The sequence below is a fragment of the Sinocyclocheilus anshuiensis genome, unplaced genomic scaffold (assembly GCF_001515605.1).
Source record: "Sinocyclocheilus anshuiensis isolate Anshui unplaced genomic scaffold, SAMN03320099.WGS_v1.1 scaffold1462, whole genome shotgun sequence".
NCBI classification, from domain to species: domain Eukaryota; kingdom Metazoa; phylum Chordata; class Actinopteri; order Cypriniformes; family Cyprinidae; genus Sinocyclocheilus; species Sinocyclocheilus anshuiensis.
Genome location: NW_015558644.1, coordinates 81,339 through 102,670, shown reverse-complemented (window position 1 = coordinate 102,670; position 21,332 = coordinate 81,339). Strand labels below are relative to the sequence as shown.

General features: G+C 36.7%; 1 protein-coding gene across 3 annotated transcripts in view; it reads left to right on the top strand.

The window, feature by feature from the left end:
* Positions 1-8,512: 8,512 nt before the first annotated feature.
* Positions 8,513-21,332, top strand: part of LOC107680926 (GDNF family receptor alpha-4-like) — a 26,904-nt gene continuing 14,084 nt past the window's right edge. For 2 of the 3 annotated variants that reach the window (XR_001633204.1, XM_016477021.1), the window contains exons 1-3: positions 8,513-9,058; positions 17,378-17,662; positions 20,904-20,996. Coding sequence is in view for 2 of the 3 variants with exons in the window: in XM_016477021.1 (XP_016332507.1) it covers positions 9,016-9,058; positions 17,378-17,662; positions 20,904-20,996 (421 nt within the window). In the remaining variant the exon portion in view is untranslated. The remainder of the gene's footprint in view (positions 9,059-17,377; positions 17,663-20,903; positions 20,997-21,332) is intronic. The other variant, XM_016477022.1, reaches the window with a different exon arrangement.

The following is a 21,332-nucleotide window of genomic DNA, read 5'->3' as shown; positions in this document are numbered from 1 at the left end:
TTTGTGTCCTCATAAACCACATAAACATGCACACACACACACACACACACACACACACACACAAGTCCGGTGAAGTCAATAGTTGTGGAACTCCAGTGAGTAAGGCTGTCAAGGCTATTTTATTAACTTAAACATCGGATGAAGTGATTATTTTCTCTTTAATACAGATGATGCCAATGTATTTTTCGATGAGCCCGCGTTAGCAATAATAACTTAACCTGCTTGACTAAAAAGGTTGCCAGGTTTTCATAATAAACCCACACCATTTGCTACTCAAAACTAGCCCAAACTACTGCGTTTCGAGGGGTCCCCCGGTAAAAATCGCATTCCGGGGGCAAAAATACACGTTATTGGGGTCGCTTCAACCCGCGGACATGAAAAACAACCCGTGGTAACAGTGATAAAGTAGCTCAATTCCACGTGAAAACCGCGGACTTGGCATCACTGTGACGGATAGTAATGTCTACTACAGTAATGGCGCGACCACAACAGCTTGACGTTGTCTAATTTGGCACGGTCTCCCTGCTACACTAAAAGTAGTAAGGCTTTCCTCTGTGCATACATATCCTTACAAGTACAATTTTAGCTGTATTATTTGTGTCCCCCTCAAAAATAGCTCTTAAAAAAAATTTAAGAGCCCCCCAGCTGTATTTACGCCCCTGGACACACATACACATATATAAACACAATTTTGAATAACTGTTTTCTATTTGAATATATTTTAAAATGTTATTTATTCCTGTAATGTCAAAGCTGAAATTTCAGCAGTCATTACTCATCTTCAGTGACACTTGATTGTCACGTCACAGTGTAACTTTACACACACACAAACACACACACACACACACACACACACACACACACACACACACACACACACACACACACACACACACATATGTGTGCTATCAGGGATCACATACTTAATTTGTTCTTTTGACTAGCTATTTATTCATTCATTTATTCATTCATTCAGGATATAATAAAGCAGCTTCCATCTTAAGTGCAGGAAGAGCTATCATTTCTTAAAAGCCTATCAGCACCACAATAAATATAAACAGTACAACTGAGGCTCCCTGATGTTTTAACCTGGGAAAAACGTGACTCACGTTTCTGTGGGTTCCTCCCTCCAGCTCCACTAAAACCTGATTCTCTCATCACAAACTACTGCGTACATACTTAAAAGTGTTTGCTAAGGCAGTTGTCATTATTATTATTATTATTATTGCTCATACCTAAGGTTAGAAGTTTCAACAAACCGCTAAGCATTAAACCTTAATGTGTAACTCATTCAAGGGAGAGTTCACCCAAAAATGAAAATTCTGTCATAATTTTTTCATCATATTTACTGTGGAACATAGAAGAAGATATTGACTTCCATTTTATTAAAGGTACTAATATGAATCCTTTAGGGACATAAAAGGTCCAAAAGTGTACTTTTTGAAAAGATACCTGCCCTTTTTTTCTGACAGTGCATCCATATAGTTAAAGTCAATAGCAAACAAAACCTGTTTGGTTACCAAAATTCTTCAAAATATCTTCTTTTATGTTCCATTAAAGAAAGAAACTCATAGAGAGTTGGAACAACATATGGGTGACATAAATGATGACAGAAGTTTCATTTTTGGTTGGAGTATCACTTACAGCACTGTTTGTGCTACAGATAAGAATGACAGCTCAAATCTATTAGAAATACAGGCAGAAAAATATTACATGGACGAACTGGAGCCTCTGATGAAGTCTGAAATTACATTTCTAATTTATGCACTCACCAACTTTAGCTTTGTGATGTGTGTGTGTGTTTTAATAGTTGGACTCATACCTGCTGAGCACATAAAACGTGTTTTGTGGTGTTGTTGTTTTTTGTGCCACATGCTCTTATTTGCTGGCTGATTGCATGTGCAGTGGTGAGTGAGTGTGTATGTGTGTGTGTGCTTGTGTGTGTAAGTGAAACATATGAGCACTAGCAATCAAGGTGAACAGACGCTGCTAATTCAGGTTGTTGATCAAACGTGTCGATGGTCCTTTTGTGGGGCTTTCATTACTGTAGCGGAGTCATGCGTCTGTGTTTTCTGAAGCATGCTGGTCAATATTAGTACTAGAGTCTATCTCAAAGGGACATGTTTGTTCTTCCTCCACCCCACCCTCCTCCTTTTCTCTGCCATCTCACTCTCTCTCACACTGTTATGATGGGTTTGATGCTGACAGCCAAGACAAAGCATATCTACAGGAAGTAGAGGTGAACATCAGCAAGAACAAGGCCCTGATAGTGGACTTGGCAACACTTTACAATAAGGTTCCATTTGTTGGCATTAGTTAACATGAACTAACAATGCAAAATTCTACATTTACTAATATAGAGTTTCCAAATGTTTTCTTAAGCTGAACCCCTTAGATGTAAAATATTTACTTGAAGAGTTATATAGAATAATTTAGTAACACATTCACATGTTCAAATGCAGGATTATTATAGTTAAGTTTATAAAACCATTAGAAAACAGTTAACAGAAATAAAACTTAAACAAAAAATTAAATAAAAAAAGTAAAACTATATAGACATTAAAAACAATAACTAATAAAAATGGCAAAAACACACAACAAAATAACTAAAACTAACAAAAATGAAAATATAAAAACAAAAACTAATTCAAAATATGAATAAAACTATAATAGTATCCAAATTATACTAAAATAACACTAGTTCACAGTTCTCTGATGTTGGTTAATGGTTACATGACATGCAAGTAATGTCCATGAATGTACATCTCTGCATAAATGCAGCTTGTTAAGAAGAGGTGTGCAATTAATTCATTAAGTTATCGAACTTGTGGTTTTTCCCTGACAGATGAATAAACAGGCTCCCATTGTTCTGGCCTGCGTGCAGGACATCTCCGCATCTAATCAAGATTATTTGGCAAGAAAAATCACTAAGGATTTCATCCACACTGCTGAGGTCAGATAAAGCTCTACCGTGGCTGCAAGGCCAGCAGGGGTCAGGAGGAGCTATTTTCCCTCAAGCCATCCAGATTCTTAATCAGGAGACCGCAACCAACTTCATGTATAACTAACAAACATTTAAACACATTTATTTGATCTGCTTCATAAATCACTGTGTTTTTGCATATTTGCCCCTAGATCACTAAAAAACACAGCACCATGTACTGTAAGGTGAATATGCGTCTTTAAATGTTAACACATTGCACTGTCATCATAAGCTGAAATAAAAAAAAGTAAAATTCTGAACTTGACAGGATGTTTTAACTAAAATTTTTGGGTTATGAGGTTTTCTCATTAGCATTAAGATTCAACAGGGCTTTTCTATAAATAGCTAAAATAACTAAATAAACAGATTTTCTGCTTATTTTATTTGACAAGGTGGATATGTTATGCTTTACCTGCCAGGCTAAATAAATAAATAAACAAACAAACAAATAAATAAATATCTTTAACGAGAAAAGAACCTGACAGCTTTTGAACAGTTATGTCTTGCAGTTATGTCTTTTCCTCCTTATTGTTATATAAGTGATGTGATGGGGAGAGAATCAAAATTTGTGGACACAGATAACTAATTCTGTTTTAATAAAAATTTGTTTTTCAGTTCAATTGCTTTCATTTTCCGTTCAAATTTGTCTTTGGCACGGGAATAAAAAAAGACATTATTGATATAGTGTGAGTGAGATAATCAATCCATATTTGATATTGGTAATGTTCTGGTGGGTTATTATTATTATTATTATTATTATTTTTAAATTGTATTAAATAGAATTTTACAACTAGCCAAACAGTTCTGTAATACGTGCATACGTGTGTGTGTGTGTGTGTGTGTGTGTGTGTGTGTGTGTGGTTACATTAAAAATATATATTTTTCTATTCTTTACTATTAGACTATTACTTTAAAAATAATTGTTCTTAAAATATAATACAAATTCCAGAGGGAGACCTTTGAGCATTAGCCTTCTGATAAAGTCTATAAATTGACATTACAAATGAACAGCTTTACAGGAAGTTTTATATATATATATACATATATATATATATATATATTATTTTTAAAAAAATTTTTAAATGTCATCACACAACATTATTGACAAAATGACAATAAAATATATTTGTATATTTAGGCCAGCAAAGCACCTAACAGCATTTTTTGTGTTTACTGCACTTCAAATGACCGATTGTGTTCATAGAATGACTCATAGAGTGTATATGACAAACAAAATTCTCTTGCCAACTGTTGACTTGTTAGACGGTTCATGTCATGCTATTTTATCCATTTGCAGGCCTATAATTTACTGCCAGTCAAAAAAAGTCTATAAACCAGCGTGTGAGAGATACAAACACACAAAAACTTGTCTTGTATTAAACATGTGAACACTAAACAGCTTCAAACATTGCTGAATGCGTCCTGCAATTAATAATATGAATTAATTACATGAACTACAGCAAGAGTGCTAAAACTACTTAATGAGCACAACTTTGTATGTTGTGTGTATTTGCGTAGCTAGCACAGCGGCATAAAGTTGTTCTATATCTGTGAGGGAGACATTCAAACGGGCCGTAAACTAAACACATCTGCCAACTTCCTCTTTTGGCCTCAGGTTATCAAAGCCCTGCAAAGCCAGTGATGTATAAAAAAATCAGTTTGGAGATTTTCTCCACCTTCTCTTCATAACCTTGGAGATGAGAAAATATTTTATTCAGTGGATTTAGTCGTTTTAATATACATTCCCGCTGCTCGAGCTTATGTATAGGCCTATGTATAGCTAGTTTTATGTCAAAAATAGATTGCGAGAGACGAGAATAATGTTTATAATTGCAAAAGCCTTTGTGTTTATCTGTGTGTGCGTGCGTGTGTTTAACATGTAGAACTGGTGTAGTGTGAATTGCAGTAATTGCCTTGTTTGTTTTGTTTTGGCTGGTTCTGTGAGCTGGTAAGCCACTGCTTCACTACCTCTGATTGTTTGTCATTTGCCATTTCAAGTGGAACTAACAAGCGTAGCCTACAAACCGAGTGGGATCGAGAAATTGTGTGTGCGCGTTTGTAATACTCTGAAGAAAATATATCGTCTTTTTGTTCTCTTCTCTCATCAAGCAAAATATTCCTTCCACCTACGGACATTTTAATTTGTTACGACGTCCACATCTCTTGTCATGTACACTGAGCTGGATGATTATATGCCGTGCGTGCACTTGCCTTCGCTTTAGTGTGACACCTGAGTCACTGGAAGTACATTATCGCTAATGTCCACTTCTGTGAAGTGACCTCATAAATGACCGCCAGGCTACACTGGCAGTGAGATAAGAGTCTGATAGTGGAGTGCCACTGAAAAGGTCACAGCTATCGTAAAGCAATGATGAGCTAAGCGAGGGATGAGTGGAGAGGAGGAGAAAGAGAGAGCGAGAAAGGACAGACGAATGGAAAGATCTTTGTGTTGATCGAGGGAAGAAAATTCAAGAAAGAAAAGTGTAAAACAGTGTGGAACTGAGGGGAGGTAAAACATAAATGTATGTTTAGTAAAATGGATAAAATGGACAATGCATTGAATAACTTTTGACATGCTCTTTTGACTCGCACCAGTAAGCAAGCACACTAGCAATCACGCCAAAAAAAAACAAAAAAAAACTAGTAACCTCAGCAATGCCCTGGCGTGGCTAATTAAAAGTAGCAATGTTTATTGATCAGTAGGCAATTTAATTATTGTCATAATCAGTGTTGGGGGTAACGCATTACAAGCTTTTGGTGTGAAAAGGCTTTTATATTTGCCAAAAATATAACTTTTTTATTTTAAAAACAAACAAGCAAGCCCTGTCCAGCTTTAAAAAGTAATGCAAAAGTAACATAACGCATTACTTTCCACAAAAAGTAACTAAATAACGTAATTAGTTACTTTTTTTATGGAGTAACACAATATTGTAATGCATTACTTTTAAAAGTAACTTTCCCCAACACTGGTCATAATATAGCTTTTCCAGTAGCGAATGATTTGGAGCGTAGCGCGACCAACGCTTCATTGATGTTGTCTGTTAAGAGAAGTAAAAAACAGTCACCTAAATGGTCCTCATAGTGTTGGAAAGTACGATTCTTTCAAGTGAATCGACTTGTCCTAAATGACCCAATCTCTCATATGTGGCATTAGAATGTCCGATTCTTTCAAGTGAATCGGTTCGTCGTGAATGGTCCTATATGCTGCGGTGGAAAGTCCAATTCATTCTAATGAGTCGGTTCGTCCTAAATGGTCCTCTGTTTCATATGTAGAGATGCAAAGTCTGACTCATTTTAATAAATCGGTTCACCCCTAAATGGTTCTCTCTCATATGTTGTTTTGGAAAGTCTGATTCATTCTAATGGATCAGTTCGTCCTAAATGGTCCTCTCCTTCATTTGTAGAGATGGAAAGTCAGATTCATTTCTAAATGGTTTCCTCTAATATGTTGTGTTGGAAGTTGGGTTCATTCTAATGACTTGGTTCGCCTTCTCCTAATTATGTAGAGTTGGAAAGCCAGACTCATTCTAGTGAATTGGGTCATTCGATGGCAAATGAACAAAATAACCACTTCAACTCCCTTTACTAAATGTTCAACTCTGTTATATAAATTAGAATGTATATTTGATTTAATATACAGTTACCAATTAAAATGTGAAAAAGTGTAACCCTAATTGCGATTGTTCATTTAAAACCCCAGGAAGAATATGTCTCTGATTAAATTATAAATTACAATGTATTTAGATACTTTTTCTTGTAGCTTTTAGTGTAGCTAACAACTTTTTCCCCCAAGATACATCTTGGTTGCAGTTTACTACCAATTGTTTTTAGGTTATAACTTGACAAGCTACAGTTTCAAACAGGCTTCGCCAAAACTGCAACACTGTGGTGAGTTTTGCACGGGCAAGCACCACTCAAGTGTAAAAATCTAGTTACATCTGATCTTTGAAAAAGGGTGATAAAACAGCATCTTGCATTTGAAAAGAGGACAAAAAGAGTGGCCAGATTGCGTGAAAATGAGAGAGGACAAAAGAAAAAGTGAAGCGTGGTTCTCCGGCCGCTAAAAAGCCCAACCAGATGGATGCACTCAAAGTGACGTCCAGAGCTGTGACATCATCAGGGCAATGGCTTTGTATGGCATTTGCTCTGATTAGTTAAATGGCCATGATTGTCCGCTCAGCAAACCACTCACGCACACACACACACACACACACACACACACACGCAGACAGAGACAGAGAGAGATGACCGTGCAGGCTGTTGCACTGCGGTAATCAGCCGAATGCGTATCTACATAAGCCTCCTGATTATAGACCCAGTTGTTGGACAAAGTCAGACCACTTGGACAAATCAAATTCTCATTAAAGTTTCATTCGCAAATCCTGAAACTGGAACAGAAATACAGCCTTGGTATATCTTTGTGTTGTCCTGCCAACTAAACTTCAGAATCTAAAGTTCTAACAGTGTTGTGTTCATAGTATCCACGGTCTGGACAGTTCATCGCCCTTTTGGGATTTCTCAGTATGGAGTTTTGTAAACAAACTGAAACAGAATACCCTGTGAACTCTCTCAATGAAGTCTCGCCTCTTCCCATATTTCTGTTTCGCAGCACTGTTAAATATTGTTTTGTGGGTGATCTTAAAAACGAAATCCAGATTAGCTGGGTTTATTCAGTATTATTTAATATAATTAAATGAACCCAAATACATTAGTTTATATGGGTCAGATTGAACAGGAATAGCTCTGCACACAGCAATGGAGTTTAATACCTGAACATTTTCATGAAATATCCTCCTAATGGCCTGCTAAAACCATCCTTGGTATGAAAAAGACATAGTTTAAAACTTAAAAGAATGGCAGAGTCCACACCAAAATAACAACATCACAGAGTAAACATATAGTTGGATTCACTTTTAGAACGATTTATTCCAGCTGATGAATCAGTCTCCATCCTACTGTAGCTCAAGCATTTAAAGCTACAGACGACAAAACTGCAGCCTGCGTTTACAGTAAACAGAACAATATCGTCCATTGGTGTGGACTATATCATTCTTGGTGTGAATGGGCCTTTACACTCCTAAATTTTCCCAGTAGAACAAAAACCACCATAGAAGAATCTTCATACATTTTGCAAATATGCTAATTAGAAGAACCTCTAATTTAAAATAAATAACTTTTTTTTCTCTCAAAAAATCATGCAGCCTAAAATAGTTATTTATTTCTTGATAAACTTATGAACGGTTTAAAAACTACTATGCGATGGGATCCTAAAAAGGACATTTTTCAACATTTATTTTTAGAGTGCACAGTTTTTTGTCTGACTTGTCTACCTCACTTTTTAATCGCCGTAAATTTTCACTATTGCTGGAAGAATCACTTGCAAACTTGGATACTTGCAGAGCAGGCTGAATTTCTCTAGCCTATAGGAGCACCGACCCAGCTCTCCAGAAGGCTGGTCAGGGATTTTGCATGGATGCGCCTGAGAAAGCCCGAGCCAATCACAGGCAGGCAGACGCATGTAAAATTCGCCGCTGAGTTTGAGGACCGGATTGAGCACATTGTGCTGTGGGACAGCAGGAATCAAGCATCTGTGGTCGCGCTCACATATATTAAACTGATGCGCACTAATGCGCACACTGGCACATCTGACGCGCACCTTTGGTTACGCTTCTATCATGGTGGTACACGTTTGATTCGAGGATTATTATTTTAGAAGACTCCGATCGTGAGTATAACGGACATCTGCTGCATTTAGCAGTTTGTAATTTCCCCCTTGTTTGTTGTATGAAATCATTGCTCTGCTCTTCGGACACCTCTTACGCATTAGAAAGCTACTGATATCGCACAAGTTGGTAGTTGGAATTGATTTTCGGACACGTCGTTTTGGAGATTTCCATCAGTCGGACGGTGGTCCTCTTGTATGGCTGTAGTGGCTCGGACTGAGTCGGACCGATCCGGGGGTTCCAGACGCGCTTCCCCGAGATTACCCAGCAGCATCACCGTTCAGCCGAGCGCATCCAGCAGCAGTCGACATGATCCTTCTGGGAATACTTCTAAATCTGTTCGTCATTAAGGGTAAGACTCTTAGAAACAGCCTCCATGACTTATTTTGACACATTAGGGTCACACTTTACATGACAGTATTTATGCAGTATGTTTACATAAATACATAAGTATTTACACTGCATATTTACATAAGTTAATGAACAACGTGCACAATATGTAACTGTAGAGCTACCTGCAAAGACAATTTGCTAGTATAACTATTGTGATTAATTATATTTAAATATACAATATAACGTAACGTGATAGAGAGATAGATAGATAGACGTTTTTTTCTATGAATGGCTCTTTGGTTATCAAGGCAGACTAAATACGACTGTTACTATAGTAAAACCATGGTATTTTAAATTTTCTAAAAGAAAAGAGATAGACAGATTGGCAGATAGATAAATAGACAGACAGACAGACAGACAGACAGACAGATAGATAGATAGATAGATAGATAGATTTTTTTATGAATGGCTCTTTGGTGGTGAATGCAAACTAAACGAGACTGTTACTACAGTAAAACCATGGTATTGTAAAGGGAAGGATTGTCTGAGGGAAAAGATAGATAAATAAGTAGATAGATAGATAGATAGATAGATACTTTATTGATCCCGTGTGGGGAAATTGGGTTATGTGTTAACAGCCAGACACTGTGTACAGTATAGAGTGTAACATAATACATATAGAAAGATTAGAAAAGTCTACATTATAAACAAGATTTGCACAATACACCATATATATTACAGACAAATAGACCAAGTGAGAAGAATAACCATTAGAGATATCATAGAGAGTTCATCTTACACAACAAATCTTACCGGTTACACACAATATGCTGTGTATTGAATGTATTATACACATTGTGCATGCATTATATTGTATATGTCAAATATTGTGCATACCTTTGGATTGAAAACATTTGTAAAAGCCAGAAGAGCAGTGATTAAATTGCAATTGCATGGAAACATATTGCACAGGTGTGTTTTAGGGTGACCGCTGTGCCATGTGCTTGTGCTGAAACAATAGAAAGGGTTTCATTTTCTAGAGTGCTGTACACTGAGCAGAACAGATGTGTCTGTCACTCCTTCACATATCTGTGCAACAAACACTGTACACTCTTAAGAATATCCCTAATAGCACCAGATAATCTTTATATGTGGCTTGTAACAATAGCAGAACCCTTTATGTTGTAAAACCAACAAAAGAGCTTAAACGAGCTTAACTATTAATATCACTTACTGTAAGATGTTTACAAACAAGAAAAAGACTTTTAAGAAAACCCTCTTTTAGTCTAGCATCATCTGAGTCTTGAGATCATCCTCATGCTTTGAACAATAGATAATTATATTTAATTCATTCACAGTACTTTTAATAGTCCAACACAACACTGAGATTTTCAGCCAATTAGATGTACTTTACAGCCCTGTGTTTATTTTCTTAACACCTTTGAATCACAACAGCATAATCTGTGCAGGCCAGGTCTAAAAATATAATTCCGTCAACAAATAACAGTATGTTATGAGACATCTGTCACAGTCAATATTATCCTAATTGGGAATTGGCAGAAACACACACACACACACACACACACACATAAACAGAGACAGATTAGGCTGGTAAAGGGCAGCTCCATGGTGTTCCCGTAGCACAGCAACCAACATTTGAGGGATCTGGCTTTCTTTCCCCACCTGGGACGACAGGGTGCAATATCTCACAAGTGTCTTGTGAGAGTGCATTGTAGCCCAAGTGACATTCATCATCATGAGTGGTGTTTGTTGCACCCTGGTGCCACGAGAACACACTGTAATGCGCGCGCTGATCGACAGGTTTATTTATTAGCTGTGTTAATGATTGCAGATTTGATGTGCTACTCGTGCTGTGTGCATCCCCGGGGGCCGGGTCGTATATCAGCCGCATGAAACGCAAAGGGACCCCCTGACGGATATCAAGTGGCAAAAAGATTTAATTGCCACAGTGTATTTGCATAAAGATTCGCATGCTTGAATACGTTTTTAAGAGGTGACCTGAGGTGGAAAGATGTGTACAAACATACCAAGTCGAAGATTGACGGCCTTTGGGCAGGTGCGCATGTACGAATACATGCCAGCCGCGTGCCCAGGTGTGTTTGAGAAAAGGTACGTGTGCACAACTCTGGACTTTGGCAGCTTTAATTAATTTGCCAGCGACAGATGCTGACAGGTCTGGGAAAAACATGCCTGGCATATTCGCTGCAAAAAAAAAGAGCATTTTAATCTTGTTTTTCAGTAAAATATCTAAACATTCTCAAATTATGATACACTGACTTGAGAAGCAAAAGAAAAATGATTGTTTTCTGAAAAATGTATCCAAATTAAGCGATTTTGTGCTTAACCCTCATGTTTTGTTCTGGTCATTTTGACACCGAGATATTTTCGTTTTCTTGTGCTATAGATGTTATCGCATTGGACTAAAACTTACTGACATTGTTCACACATGAGTATAAAAAAATTCCCCCCCAAAATTTGATCATTTTTGTACTTTTTTACAGTTGTGGTGTTTCTCGATCAAAAATCACTGCCCTACAACAAATTATCTGGTAATCTCTCATTATGCAATATTCCCACCAAATATTGGATTCAAACTTGTTTTCGTTCAATTAGCACGTTTCGTATTTCTTTTTGGATCTGATTGATCATAGGGCTCATTGATCTGACCTCATGCACCTCAGTTTTTGAGTGAACACTGCCAAAATTATCCACAAATAATAGTTTTTTTCATTCAAAAACTGATGTGCATAAGCTCAAATCAATGAGGCCTACAACCAATCAGTTCCAAAGATAAATACAAATCCTGTGCTAATTGAAAGAAAACAAGTTGACAAAAAGATCAAATCCAAGATTTGGTGATAATATCCATTTTAAAAGGCCGGTAATTTTACTGGGAGCACCAAATGAGGTTTTCAGCACAGTTTATTTTTCTTACCCCAGTGGCAGATATTTTTTTCTTGTTTAAAGTATAAACTCACGTTTTTGCAGACTTAATACCTTAAGCAAGTTTGCTTCTCAAGTAAATGTATCTTTAGATATTTGTACAGTAAAACAAGTCAAAAATACTGAGTATGAAAATAATTTTTGTAGTCTAATGGTTTCTTCCTCATTTTTGCTTTTGCGAAAAGCATGAGCTGCACAACTTAAGAAATGTTTTGGGGTGCTTTAATACACACAGGTGAACCAGGCTTTGTCAGCTCATATACTAATTGCATGGAGAAAAATATGCCATAATGCATCCCAGCCAAAGACATACCCAGGGACAGCCTAATTACACGACCATTTTTAGCAAATCAAAGAGGAATCGTAAGAACACAGGTTCAATAAACCACACGGGATTAGTTAACAAAAAGGTAATCTTCCCTCCGGGCATGTATTCTTCACATATGAGGGGACGTTTCGAGTCTTTTCAGGGTCGCGTGTGTGTTTTGTTGATAACCAGGATTTGGAAAGGCAAACACAGTGACGGCAGATGGTGTTGGACTCTCTCGCCTCGACTGGAAGATTCAAGCCAAGCGACAGAATCAGAAAGAGCATGTGCGAGCATGTGTGTGCGTGAGCTCCACTTGCACACGGCTTTTATGATGATGTTGTGGCCAATTTTCATTAAAGGCACTGAGCGCTGTGATTTAGCGACGAGGACCGTCTCAGCATCACGTCCCTGCAGTGAACTCCTTCCTCCCGGGGCTTTCGGATTGTCTTCCGTTTCTCCTCACTGTCAATCAGACGGGCCCATCCGACCCGGTTCTTTTAATATCGCTGCCATGCTTTGATGTGACGTGTCACCAGTAGTGAATAGATACGGCGCTCTGACCCACATTTGACAAAACCCTCAGTGCAGCAAATAACAGTGTGCGCTGGAATTCTATACAGCAAATATGAGCGTATTTACTGTCAGAAATATCCTTAAATACAGTGTCAATGGCTTCTTTTTTGTTCCTTGACATTTGTCATCCTTGCTGAAAAACAGTCATTCACTGTTTTAAATGGAGGGTTTGTTTGTGTACGATTTTGTTGAGTAATTTGTCTAAATTGTTGGTTTAGGCCCTGAGATGCAGCATGCTGTAATTTAGCTGATGGATTCTTCAGTTTTGTGTAGATCGACAGAAGAGATGTTTTCTTGATATGTGTCTTCATATAGTAGTGCTCGGTTTACCACAGAGGTTCAGACCGCTGTACGCATTGATTAGTTAATCACGTTAGACCCGCAAATATTGACAGCTGGATCCAGTTTGCTGTCGCCTGCCATAAATACGGTCGCACAAGGATACTTAGATTTACAGTACGCACTCGTACGGTCTTTCTCTATTTCACTCACCTCTTTATTTCTTTCACTCCCTTGTACAGCTGAGCTTCACTGCAGAAACTGTGTCTGTCGTTCTCTCTCGGTGTGTGCATGAGACTGAAAGCCTCAAGGTGTGTGTGTGTGAGTGTGTCACTGTCACTTGCTAAATGTGATTTTAGTGCACGCACACACACATATCTCGTAATACCCGGCCAGCATGTGTTTGATTGCCATCAGCCTCCATACTGAGACGGTTTCCTATTGTGAGGCGTCTGCTGTCTGTCATTCTGTCATTACTTTCTTTCTTTCTGTTTCTTTCTCACTCCATCGCTCACTTTTCAACTCCTCTGTGTACTCGTCGTTCTCTGAATCATTCCCTGTTGTCTAAAAAGGGAAGACACAAAAATATGAGATATTTTAGATAGTTTTATTTATTATTTTAATAGTAAATAAACATATTTAATATCATTTGGACTGTTAATCCGTAGAATATAATTTACAATTATACAATGCAGTTTTAAATCAAAATAATTATAAATTAGTTGAATTAATTGCATTATTAATTATGATTAATTAGTCACAATTATCATATGTATTTGCTCAGAAAAGCAAATGTGGATAATTTAAAGATATTATTGTGGCCGATGAGTAAAACATTGAATAGACAGAAAGTCAGTATATTCTTTGTTATATATCCATATCACTGAACACAAGTGTAACACTTTGTTATTGTGTCCGATATACTGTAGACTTAAGGGCCTTTCCACCCAAGATATATTTTGGAACTATTTTTTAAATTGTTTTTTCATATGTTGTTGCATTATGTCTCGCTGTTTTTCAGCATCGAATGCCATGAGCTTTTAAAAACATATCTTGAAAACCTGTTCTATTCCATTGTGTTCTGTCTATCTGTAGTAACAGCTGGTGCTGTGCTGACTACGGACTCACAAAAATTCTGTATTGTGATTAAATTGTATTATAATTAACCACTAAAATAAAACAGCCCTAGTAATTGTTGCCATTTTTAAAATATTTTTTAGTCATATTTATATTTATGTATCTAATGTATACAGCTAAAAATAATAAAATATTGATAAAATAAAATTAACAAAAAATATGAATAAAATAGATATGAATAAATATTAACATAAATATTCATCAGTGTTATTTTAGTATAATTGAGATATTATTATAGTTTTTAATATTTTAAATTAGTTTTTAATTTAGTATTTTCCATTATCCTTTTAATGTTTGAAGAAATGTTGTTGTGTTTTTGTCATTTTGATTAGTTATTTTTTAGTGTCTATATATACTGTGTATATATATATATATATATATATATATATATACATTTTTTTTTTTTTCAGTTGTAAAAATTTTAGTACATCACGTTTAACTAAATGAAAATGAGTTATGTTGCTAGCTGATTTTTTAAAAATATTTTCTTTTGATTCAGTTAACATTTATTTCAAGTAACAAATATGTTTTTTATGGTTTTAATTTTAGTTAACTAGTTTAAGTTTTAGTTAATATCATTTATATTAATTATTTATTAATTAAAATGTATGATTCATTCATTCAAATAAATATTAATAAATAAATTAATAATAATACATCTAAAATTGCTTTAACCATGTCTTTCTTTTCGTATTAGTCACTAGGAATTTGCAATGTAATTTTCATGATGTTAAAATAGTTTCTTGTATCTAAGCTTAATATGCAGTGTCAAGACTTTCAGTGGTTGACGGAAAAGTGTAAAACTTTGGTCTGCTGAGCTATCAAGTATCCAATACAGCAGCATTGACTCTAAATTTAGAGCGGGGCTATCTGAGGGCAGATGGAAAACCTGTTTGAAAGCAGACATAAATTATGCAATTCTGTTTGGTGCCACTAGAGGCGCAGCAATGACACGCTTCACCTTTAAGAAGAAAACTGAAAACAGTGGCAGATCAAACACCTGTCTTTAAATTCAAACTAGCACATAACATCTCAATATTGAACTGTTTGTCAAATATGTGCGAGATCAAAGTGTGTTTACTTGTCTGTTTAACTTCGGCTGCCGCAGTAGATGGTCTTTCATGCATGGATCATCAATGTCTGAACTGTGGAAGGAGTTCTGCCATTTTGTGGTAGCGGAGTCCTAAGCCATGACCAACGCTTAGTCTGCCGGCCACAGCTGTGGGTTCTCAATCACCACACGCTTTAAAATGAAGCCTAGCGCAATTACTGCCCCTGCCGCTGCGAAGGAAAACAGACACAAAGGGGGATGGGGGTCAGGGGGGGAGAAATACAACACATGTCTCATGCTTCTATAGGAGTGCACGGCTTTTTCTGTCGCTACTTAATGATAAACAGCAAACGTAGCCATGAAATTACACAGCCATGTCACAGTTTCCCTGCAGGTCACCCTGAGACCTGGCTGACGGCGAGGGTCTCTGGAGTTGATGACGTCTGTTACGATTGAGCCTGAGAATGGACACAAAGCACAAAGTGTCTGTTGTCAAGGACTCGGTTTGAAACTCTTGATGTATGAAGTTGGTGAATGAAGATTTTCTGCTCATTTAAGTTATCAGTCCTCCTGCAATAGCAAGACAGGAAATTCCCTTCAGAGAAGAGGTCTCTTTTAAATTATTTTGCACATTATTAATTCTGCCCTTGAGTGCAAGTTAAGGGACTTTGATCTTCGTTTTTACACGGTCACTGTCAAAATGTTTTCTATGCATCTAGAATGCAGAATCAGATATTATAACTGTATTATAGTGAAACAGATCCACAAACTGTAATGTGTCATAACCAGGTCCACAGGGAATCAGAATTGAGCAGAAAACTCATTCACAAAGTTCTACATATTCCCTGCACTTTCTGTGTGCATTCTCTTTTTAAATATTTTGGCCAATATAGCTGCATTTCCACCGAAATTACCTGGAACAATTTGTCCCAGGAACTTTTTTTCCCAGACCTGTTGCTGTCTGTGTTTCCAAAGTAGCATGAAGATTAGGCAAATAGTCTGGTGATGAAGGACTGCGTGCGACTGCTCCTCCCAGTCCAGGAGGGGGCGCTAATGTCGAACAACAATAACGTCATACTAAGTGATGGACAATCATAATTTTTTTTGTCACCGTTTCCAGTTCCCGCTGGATTTCATCCTCGGCACTGCACCAGCACCGCACCGCACCGCAACAGACTTTTAAAAATGGTGGTTGAAATACAATGCTGCGTAGAGTCAACCAATCCAAATGCTGCGTGAACTCAACCAATCAGCATGTTCAGTGCCCAAGTCCCACCTCCGAAAGTTCCGGACCTTTGAAAAAGTACCAAAGCCACTAGAAGGCTATAGTAATAATCTCTGAAAATACTACCTCGCAAGCAGGGACTTTCTGAGGGGCACATTTTTACCCGGAACTTTATTTAGATCCTGGTTCCTGTGGTGGAAACACACAGAGTAGTGGCTCCATTTCAATTCATCAAATTGAATTGGCCACGTCCCACAGGAAGTTGAATTGGAATTTAAAGACAAAGACAGGAAATAGAAATGACTGAATAGCAATTCAAAGAAATGTAAGATGTGCAATGCATTCTGGGAAACAAAGTGTTCTTCCACCCTAGTCCACAAAAGATAACTTATTAAACATGATTACACACACACACACACACACACACACACACACACACATTAAATACAAATATCTATCTATCTATCTATCTATCTATCTATCTATCTATCTAGACTCTACAAGACTTTTTTTTTTCAAAACAAGGATTTGTCAAGCCAACATTCAAGACAAACTTCTGTTTTTCTGGCTAAAAAATTACATAGAAATTTCTTTGAATTTCAATAAATTTTTAATTCTTCTTCCTCACTTTCTAATTTGGACTGCAATTCTGCATCCTGTTTTCTAATGTACCTCCAATTCAATTCGAATTCAGGAACTGATTGGGAATTTAAATAGGAATTAGCTCACTGGTAAAACATATTGTTAATAAATACTTTGTTTATTGATTTTCAAATTAACTTTACTCACAATCCTCCAGGGGCTGTTCCCTCTGTGGTGCCGGTGTTCCCCGGGACTGTGGACTGCATAGAGGCTGTACAGAAATGTATAAAGGACCCGGAGTGTAAGCGACAGTTACGGCACTTGGAGTACTGTGTGGATGAAGAGGCGGTGGCTCCCCTCAGTCTGGAGGGGCGGCAGGCCTGTGTCGACGCCCAGAACAACCTCATGCACTATCAGAGCCTGCAAGAATGCAAGTGTCAGCGAGGGTCTCGCATGGAACAACAGTGCCTGAGCATTTACTGGACCGTCCGTTTTCCACAGGGTAAGAGGCATAAGAGAGAGTTTTTACTTTTCATATAGTGACTGACTGTTGTCAACAGTAAGCCCTCTTAAATTTTAACCTCTCCTCTACAACCACCTGGATCCATTCTCATTTAGTCCCACCTTCATTTTTTTTCATTAAAAGTCCTGTTTGATTCAGAAATAGGAGTTCAAGGGAGTCTGTGGAAAGTTTCAAAGAAAAACTTTGGTGTGAAAAAGACCAACATTTTTAGTAATATTTCACTGTTACAATTTTACTTAAAGTGAAGTGACATGTGGCCAAGTATGGTGACCCATACTAGGAATTAGTGCTCTGCATTTATCCCATCCAAAGTGCACACACACAGCAGTGAACACACACACATATATATATGTATATATATATGTGTGTGTGTGTGTGTATACTGAATATTCAGTTTCACTCAGAAATATATCATATTATAGAAGTTAAATGCATTGCTAATGCAGTTTCATGTTTTTAAGACTCCCTAGAATATTTCCTGACTGAACTGTTCATGTCCAGCAATTCCCAAGCCAGTGAATGTCATGATGAAAGGAGCAGGTTTAAAGAAAGTGAATAAGAAAGTAAAAGAGGAGGAAGTAGGTAACTCCAGAGAAAAGTCATGCATAAAGAATTCAGTTCAATCAATTTCAAAATGACTGCCTTTGTTCTATCGGTCATAAACAGTGAACTCATAGATCTCAGTGGATGCCGTTTGTTATGTTCTTTCAGGACAATGCCAAAACGCTTTATGAACACACACCCGGAGCAGTGGGCAGCCATTTATGCTGCGGCGCCCGGGGAGCAATTGGGGGTTCGGTGCCTTGCACAAGGGCACCTTTCTTGGTGATTTTTGATCAAATAAAAGCAGGCTTAGTGAGCATAAGAGACTTATTTCAAAAACTTCAATTCAATTCAATAATAAATAAATAAAAAATCCTACCAACTCCAAACTTTTAGTCATGCATAAAGAATTCAGTTCAATCAATTTCAAAATGACTGCCTTTGTTCTATCGGTCATAAACAGTGAACTCATAGATCTCAGTGGATGCCGTTTGTTATGTTCTTTCAGGACAATGCCAAAACGCTTTAATGAGAGTGTTGAGTGAGCTACCAGAGGATTTAGATTTAGGCAGTAATAGCATTTAATGAGTGCTCAGTAATGTGTATGAAATGGCAAGGCGGCATAAAACCCAGTCAGTCACTAAACAAACGGCTGGCTGACTGACAGTGCTATCGTGATTAATCTCGTCATTCCCTCGTCTGTTCATTACGCTCTGCGGGACGGACGAGTACATGCAGGAACCAAAATTTGCTGCGTACCGTTGAGGGCATCTGGTTTCGTCTCACAGCAGAAGTTTCATGCTCATGTGTTTGCTCATGAGCAAAAGAGATTATGGAGATGCCGGTGAATGACGTCCGGGGGATCGTCAAAGCACGGCTGCAAAATTAATTGATTCTGAGTGCATATTCCCACCCAATATGGCTTATTAATATTAAACCTTATGAAACAGGAAGATGGTTTCCCACAGCGACTCATCAAGAGCTGTTGTAAATGCTGACTAATCCCAGGCTTCTCCAGCAGCGAACTCGTCATGCATCTGAGTGCAATGCAGGGGCCGCAGGGGCCAGAAGGGCCCAGGCCTGATCGACAGTCTTAGAAATAAGTGCTTTTAAAACACATCAACTGGAAATGTCAAATGTTCTTCTCCTGTGTGCCGCAAATGAAAACCATCAGCAAGGATACGCAAGGCACATAATTGTGATTGTAGCACACTTGATGTGGCGCCTCCGTAGATTGAAATGTGGCATGTGAACAAGATGACAGGAGGGAATCTGCCTGTTTGCATTTGTTTGAAGAGTCTGTGTGTGCGTAGGTTTTTGATAACCAAATTTTTAAAAAAAATGTCCACAAAAGATATCACAACATGACAAAAAAATCCTTCTGGGGATATTGACGCAAAAATAACAGGCTTGTGAAATGACAAAATGTGCATTTTGGAGTTAGGCTAAGACTGCAGTAATTATAACATGACTTTTTGAAGAAAATATGAGTGGTGTTTGCTAACAAATGTTTACAGTACTTGCTAATCTATTGCTAAGGCATTTGAAGTTGTTGCTAGGGTACTTAGGAGGTTACTAGGGTGTTCTGGGTGGTTCTAAGGCTTTGCTAGGTCTCTATGATATTCTGATCTCTAGATATAGATGATGCGAGACAAGTTTATTTATATACTGTAGCACATTTCATACACAGTGGTAATTCATGAAAGTGCATTACATACATAGTTGTTATAAAAAGAGAAAGATAAACTAAATTTTAAGAATAAGGAAGGAAGGAAGGAATAAAAGTTTAATTTAAAAATGAAATAAAAAAACAAATAAAAAAATAATAAAATACATAAATAAAATAGATAAAAGGAAAGAAAAAAAACATTGCAATAAAATACTGAAAAATAAATCAAATAAAAATAATAAAGAAAAGTTAATTTAAAACATTTAAGTAAATAAAAATAATAAAATAAAATAGCATAGTCATTATAAAGAGAAATTAAATTGAAAGACATTTTAAAACCATTTAAGAATAAAGAATAAATAAATCTAAATAAATAAAATAATAAATATAAATTAATTAAAATAAAAAATATGATACAAATAAAAATTTTAAATAAATAAAAATGAAAGAAAATACCTTAATAAAATAATGAAAAATATAAATAAAAATTATAAATAAAAGTTCTATTTAAAAATTAAATACAAATAATAAAAAATATGTAGAATAAAGAATACACTAAAAAAATCATACTAACTGAGCATCGAATGACTCCTTTAATACTTTAAATTTTCATATATTATCTTATTTTAAATACAATAGATATGAACAGAAAGTCCCACCAAGAGAAAATATACAATACTCTCTTGTGTGTGTGTGTGGTTTCATACTCACTCATCTTGGCATGCAGTGTCCCCAGGGTTGTGTGACTGGTCACTATTTTAACTTGTGTCTTGATCCAGACCCCTCAGTCTGTGGACTGACATTTCAACCAATGCATATATCACAAACACTGACCTCTTATTAAAATCTGTAAGACTTTAAATCATTATTAAAGAAATTCCATATGAAATTTGATAATGTGTGGTGCTGTTAATTAGGTATAATGATAAGGTAATGATACAGCTTGGTGAGCTTAATTAGTCTCAAACAATCTGGTATCTTACAGTTATGTGTGTGTTTGTATTGCAGGTTATGATGACATTGAGACGTCCCCATATGAAGACATTGAACTGGAACTTGTGAAAAATAGCGAAACATCAAAACTAGCCTCAATAGTTTCAGGTACTGCAGCCACATCAGTGATACAACCAAATAAAATGTGTTTTCCTCCACAGCTGAATGCACTGTGATGATGTACACTAGTGTATTGCTGTATGTTTGTATGTTTGTGCTTAATATGTTTTCCTTGTCTTGCAGTTGTATTTCTGAAAAAAAAAATGGTGTTGGATTTACTTTGAAACAATTTTCACTCAGAAATTACTAGTAACTTTCACAAATAATTACAAAGGAATGGCAAGTAACACACTGAATTAAAGGAATAGTTCATCCAAAAATGAATATTTGCTGAAAATATACTCACCCTCAGGTCATCCAAGATGTAGATGAGTTTGTTTCTTC